The 6683-nt window shown below is 35.6% G+C and overlaps 1 protein-coding gene across 2 annotated transcripts in view; it reads left to right on the plus strand.

The window, feature by feature from the left end:
- The window catches only part of LOC147389162 (actin-binding FH2 (formin 2) family protein), a 30874-nt gene extending 27593 nt beyond the window's left edge, over window positions 1-3281 (plus strand). The window contains exons 17-18 of one of the 2 annotated variants that reach the window (XM_086419013.1): window positions 2458-2901; window positions 3019-3281. In XM_086419013.1, coding sequence (XP_086275139.1) covers window positions 2458-2645 — 188 coding nt within the window. In that variant the 3' untranslated portion in view covers window positions 2646-2901; window positions 3019-3281. Of the gene's footprint in view, window positions 1-1873; window positions 2389-2457; window positions 2902-3018 lie in introns of those variants that run through there. The other variant, XM_086419014.1, reaches the window with a different exon arrangement.
- Window positions 3282-6683: the final 3402 nt, after the last annotated feature.

Raw genomic sequence — 6683 nt, forward strand, 5'->3', positions numbered from 1 at the left:
AGTATGTGGAAGGCCAATTATCTGTCGAAAGGAGGGAAAGTAACCTTAATAAAAAGCACATTAACGAGTATCCTGGTTTATTTTCTCTCGCTGTTTACGCTCCCAAGGTCGGTCGAAATGAGATTGGAGAGGCTCATGAGGAATTTCTTATGGAATGATAAGAACGGAAGCAGGAGGTATCATTTGGTTAAATGGAAAGTGAGTTATAAGCCTAAGAAGAACGGGGGGTTGGGCATAAGGGGGCTTAGATTAGCTAATAGAGCACTCCTAGGCAAATGGCTTTGCAGGTTTGGGGAGGAGAGGGGCAGTCTGTGGAGGAGGATTATTAAGGCTAAGTATGGTGAGAAGAGGCTAGGCTGGTATAGCGGAGAGGCTAAATATGCGTATGGGTGTAGTATTTGGAAAGGGGTGCTTAAAGTGAGAGATGCTTTTGAAAAAGGGATTAGGTACAAAGCTGGTTTAGGGGACAAAATCAGATTTTGGGAAAATAGATGGTACGACTCGTTGCCTCTTGCTACTCAATTCCCATCTTTGTACGCCTGTTCTATAAAGAAGAATCGCTCAATTCAGCAATGTTTAATTCGCAGTGAGTCCAGTCCTACTTGGGATTTGGGGTTCAGGAGAAACTTTAATGATTGGGAGCTAACCGAGGTGGCATCTATCCTTGATCTCTTGAATACATTCCATCTTAACGATAGTGAACAGGATAAGTGGGAATGGATAAGGGCGAAGGATAAGAGATTCTCTGTCAGGTCTTTCCATAAGTGGCTCACTCCTTTTGTTGAGTGTTCCCTCTCGGGACCCATCATTTGGTCCAAGTCAGTTCCCTCTAAAATTTTCTTCTTTCTTTGGTTAGCGTCCCGTGGTAGGATTCTTACGTTGGATAATTTGATTATTTGGGGGTGGATCACTCTTAATTGTTGTCCCCTTTGTATGAGGGAAGGAGAGTCGGTTGATCATATTTTAATTCATTGTTCATTTTCTTACAATATTTGGTCAACTTTCCTTGGGCTTTTCCGTATTAATTGGGTATTCCCTTAGAAGTTCTCTTTATTGTTAGAAGAATGGATTAGTAATGCTTTTCATACCAAAAAACGGTTCTTGTGGGATTTGCTTCCGGCGGCTATTGCTTGGGGAATTTGGAACGAGAGAAATAACAGGGTGTTCAACAATAAGACTACTAGTACTCATGCAAGTTTCTTGGAGATCTTAGGTCTTTTATATCTTTGGTCCAAGCAGAACATAGAATTCTTGGGAATTACTTTTGATGATTTTGTGTTTAGATGGAACTCTTTTTGTAATCATTGATGTTGTAGTTTTCTTTTCGTTGCTCTTTACGAGGCTTTCTTGGCCTCCTTATATCTTTTTTCTGATTCAATATATTATACTTATCAAAAAAAAAAGAAGTATGGATTTGTTAATTATAGGATTCAAATGGTAAATTGTAAGATTTTAACACCACTAATTGTACCAACTATTGCGGATCAAACTTATAGGACACCGATTTTCCCATTTTTCCTATTTCCATTTCCTGAAGCCCCACTAGGTTAGGATTATACTTTTTAATAATTTTTTTAAACTAAATTTCTGTTTTTAATAATGCACTTGACCACAATCCTCTGATCCCTATTGACCAAACCCAGACATTCCAAAAAATTATTTTCACCTTAATTGATCACCAATTAATTTCCCCTCTCTAGTACGTCTACACACATTCGACTCTGCATCGAAACACTGTAATGAAATAGGTCCTTGAATCTCCTAACTGAGTCTTGACCTTTACCTCAAAAAGATGAAGAATTGATGGGATTAATGACTTTTCCTACTGGAGTAGTAGAGTTCCTGACCTCCATTTCTTACCCTACACTTGCAGATCTCTATCTATTCCTGTGCTCATATTATGATGGTCAGCTGAGGTATATTCTTCGTCCTTCTGTTTGAGATTTACATCATTTTCCCTGGTCTCATCATAGGATGGATTTAAGGAGACCAACTCTCTATTTCATACCCATCACATGAAAGTCCTGATAAGAAACCTATGATCAAAGCTCTATAAATGAAACTTTGATGTCTTCCTTCCTTCAAAACTGCATTATTTGTACCCTAGTCCCTAATTAAGTGTATATTCTCACATTATCGAGTTCCTAAAGACCTCTCATAGCTAATTACTAGTCAATAATATCACTGATTATAAATCTTGTGTGAGATTGATATTCAGTGAGTTGTGAAACCTTAAAAGTTTAAGCAACTTTGTTTATTTTTTATTTTTTACTTGAACTTCAGTTTTGTTTGTCTTGTGGTTACTTTACATCTTTCTTCTACATAACTTGTGCAATGTTATCCTATTCACTGTCAAATACCCTAGACTGTGTTTTTCGGGGCTAGCAATCCATCTGGAATTTCTTTTGAGTATGAAGGTCTTCGATGTTTATTTTCTTTTGAATGTCTAATGCACAGTTGTTTCTACTCTCATCAACTTTGTGAGAATGTTTGGGCGAGCCCACGAGGAGAACTGTAAGCAGCTTGAGCTTGAAAAGAAGAGAGCACTGAAGGAAGCAGAAAATGAGAAGACAAAGAGTGGTACTCCACGAAAGGAGTCCGAATTCTCATTACGGATACCGATTAAGAGTGATGACAGAAAATGATTCATTGTTCAGAGACCATTTTATGTTGATCAACATGAGATATTTCCCCCTCTCGGGTAAAAAGAAGAAGAAAGATCTACTCATCATATTTAAAACCCATTATAAGTACCGAAAAGAGGAATTGTTAATGGAAATGTCAAGGTTCTTGTCAATGTTGTGTAGAAAGAATTGGAGAAGAAAATAGACCGTAAGTTAAAAAGGGCATTCAAAGTATGAAATAGCTTCAAATTACGAGATCAATCTGTCCTTTTAAGAAGTAAGCCTTTTTCTTTCTTTTATTTCAGTTTATTGGTTCAATATTATTTCTAGTCGTGGATCTTGAATTTTTCCCCTTCTGCTGGGCTTTAATTTTGTTCTTTATTTCTTGGAACAGACGTACGGGAAATGGTTTGCTCCTTTTGATGGCAGACTTGTGACATATTCACTTGCAAGAATTTACAGTGTTGTATAAATCTTTCTAGTCCTTCCTCTTTAAGATTTCATGTTTTTATTTTCTTTTCCATTTGTTAGTTTTAAATTTATTCTGTATATCTTGAATTATAGATGCTATGTGTTAAGAGCAAGCCTGGTTTATTTACAGGGTAGTAATTCATTTAAGCATGCTTGGCTGGTACTAGCCCATGCAGCTTTTCTTCATCCATGTCTCTTATGTTTTGAATGCTTAATGTGCATATCCAATCATGAATTGAGAATAATCACTAAGAATACAGCTTACAGTGTTGAGTTGTCGCCTCCAAATTTCAAGTTATTGTCGATGGGAGGCCAGGAAGTTATAGAGTCCTAAAGAGGTGAGTTATACCTAATACCTAGACTTAGCTCTATTATACCCCTATCGGCCTTAAGTGTGGATTGACTTTCTTGTTGTTTTTAGAACCATTTGATAATGTTTTTCATCAGGTGATAGATTTACTTTTTGTTTATCATATATTTGTTATAAATTCATATATTTATTTTGTATTCAACTAAAATATACTAGCGTGCTGCGTTGGACATTGTTACACTCGGATTTAACAGGTTGAAATTTTTGGAGCCTGATCAAGGCCCCATCCCTTCTTTTTTGTCCCATTTTTTTAAAGATGGGCTAAGCCCGGTTAGTGTGCCAACGTGCTGAGCCAACACAATACAATGCTTCATGCATCAGCGTTTGGTAAAATCATTTTATACCATGTTTTTTTCTTTGTCATGGCCCATACCTTTGGGAAAGTCATGTCTTTTTTCTTTCAATATTGTTGGGATTTATATTACTTGCTTTGCTCAGTTCAAATTCAGCTTCCTGGTTTGATAAGTGTTCTTGTCTTGGTTCACTGGGGCCGTTTGTTTGTTTACCATGATTTACACTACTTAATGCTGAAAAATTAATTTTCAGCAATTTTTTTAATTAATTAGCATGCTTGCTTGGTCGGAGTTTTCAGCAAAACTTAAGTGAAAAATATAAGCAACAAGGGAGTGACTCATCTAATTTGTTTCGAGTGTTTTTGAAGAATCATCTGTTTCTTTTCCATCAATCTCAACTAAATTGTTTTGAGGGTTTTTCGAAGTTCAACTGATCAATTTGCTCTAACCATGACCGGGCTTTGGTAAATCCCTTTACACGAAGCCTGAGAACCATTCTTGTCAAATTTAGGGCTTCATAACAAGTAGCATTTCTTTGATTCACAAAATGTCTATTTTGGCCACTGGTGAGATTGATCTTAACAAGATCTATTGTCTTACAAAACCCATGATGTTCTGAATGAGATCAGTAACTCAAATTCGGTAATGGGTTTTGATTGCAAAACTTGGCACTCAACAATATAGCTCCTTACTCAAAAACATGCAGAAGAGAATCTAGTTTAGTGGATTTGAATGGTGATTGATCCTTTTTATTGGCAAACTAATAAGGTGGCTCCACACATATAAATTGATTAAAAAAAAAAAATCAACTTTTCCTTGCAACAGTGTTCGACTTTTTTAACTTCAAGAAATCACAGAACTAGAACTTCAAATTGCCAAAAGATACAAACTACAGAAGAAATAGTCCCTATGCTGTATCCAAAACTAAAGTTGTGCTTTTGGATTGGCTTGAAATCAGTGTTAAAATAGTAGACTCACTTCCACTTGGTCCAATTGAATTACACTCTGATCCATCAGTTTCAACTCAATTTTGATGGTTGCAGAAGCAACAAGAAACTAAACAACTAGATCTATAATATAGAGTATAACTATCCTACAACCTTAAAGAAACTCTATTTTACTTGATCTGTTGAGCATCAAATTGGTTGTAAGTTGTGATAACAGCATGCTTAAACGACTGCTGCAGTATATATGTTTTGTTGTCTGCTAGTCCCATAGGTATGGTTTTGGCTTTGGTGGGATATCCATATAGGTGTACTTCCGTCTTCTATTTCCTAATGTTTAATTTTGGTAAAGATGTTCAATGATGCTTCAATCTCAAATCTCAATCTTCTTTGTAGCAACCATAGCAAAAAAATATATTATTATGTTGCTATGGTACCAACAACACCAAGGTACTGCAGAAATGGAAGCCCTCAAGCCTTGGGGGGCCTACAATCTATTGCTATCAATGGAGTGTAGGAAGAACCAATTGGAAGCTACTGCAGTAGCTTAGGGCACTGCAGAAATGACAATAACTACAATAGTAGATTTTTATGAGATTTAAAATTTGGGTCAATCACTTATATTTGTAAATTAGAATTTTAATTTCATATTTTCAAAGAAATTAGTAAATTTTATTATATGTGATGGGAAATAAACATTTGAAATAACCAAACAGTGTCTAATGTGACTGACACGGCAAAATGGTCAATTTATCAGCTTTCAACAATATATAACAAATAAGATTATATGATTACAATGCTTAATTTAAATGAATTTAGTTATATTCGGACAGATAAACAAATAGCTTCCTCAACACTTAAATTTAGTGCTATAATAGTTTCAACTATTAAAATCTTTCAGTATTTATTTTTACAATTTAACAAACGGCCCCTTAAGTTCACTAGTTCAGTTTGATGCACTTGTGCAACTTAAATATAATTCATCTATAAAGTATACATAACTCAAGCATGCAAGTTACAAGTATGTTTATAACTTGGTTCACTAATTCGATCGATTTGCCTCTCTTTTGCTATTTGGCACATTGAATCCAATGACAAAGTCTGGCGAACCTGACTGGTTAGATGCGGGAATACTAAATTTCATGAGCCCAGCACCTAGGGGTGGAGTTAGGATTTTACTCATGTGGGGGCAATGTAAGAGTGAACAAAATTTCATTTTTGTGGGGACAGCATAAGAGTTGTAACTTTTTGTTAGGGCAACTAAGAGTATAAAAGAATTTTATGGGGCAAATGTAAGAGTGGAAATTTTTTTTGGTGGGGGTAATAGCGACAGATTTTTTTATACACCACTATTATTTGTCGTAATAGCTCATTGCTCCGTAGTAGGTTTGAAAATTCTTAGGGGCAAGTGCCCCCATTGCCCCCACTCTAAATCGGCCACTGCCAGCACCAAACTATATCTCGAACTAGTTTGCTTTGTATTGTGGTTCGGTCAAGTAAGAACAAATTTGGAGCACTGGTTTGCTTTATATCGATTAGTGATTTGGTCTTGTAGTAACAAATTTGGTAACATACGTGTGGATAGTATAATAATTACGGTTTCTATCCAACTTGTGTCATAAAGTATAAATCACTAGAGAACCATGTCACAGGTAAATATTTATATGATTATCATATTTAAACTTTTGGAGGCTGCCGTGTTAAAAACAACTTGACACTTGATACAAACAACAAGTGTGTTAGTGTGATAACTTTGTACACACCTAACAATTGGAATAATACATCATGAGCCCGTTAAGATAAATCCCAAATGTTGAAATTCATATTTACATAGTCTGACTTTTGTGTTTCTTTATGAGTCATTTTTCATCCCAATTCTATAAGAATGTACTTCCTTACTTTGTTGAAATGTCCATTGTTGCATAATAAATGCACTCTGACAAGACCAAAAAGACTGTAAAAGAAAATCAAAGAGATATAT

This window comes from Akebia trifoliata, chromosome 12 (genome assembly GCF_017979445.1).
Source record: "Akebia trifoliata isolate Shusen 1 chromosome 12, ASM1797944v1, whole genome shotgun sequence".
NCBI lineage: Eukaryota > Viridiplantae > Streptophyta > Magnoliopsida > Ranunculales > Lardizabalaceae > Akebia > Akebia trifoliata.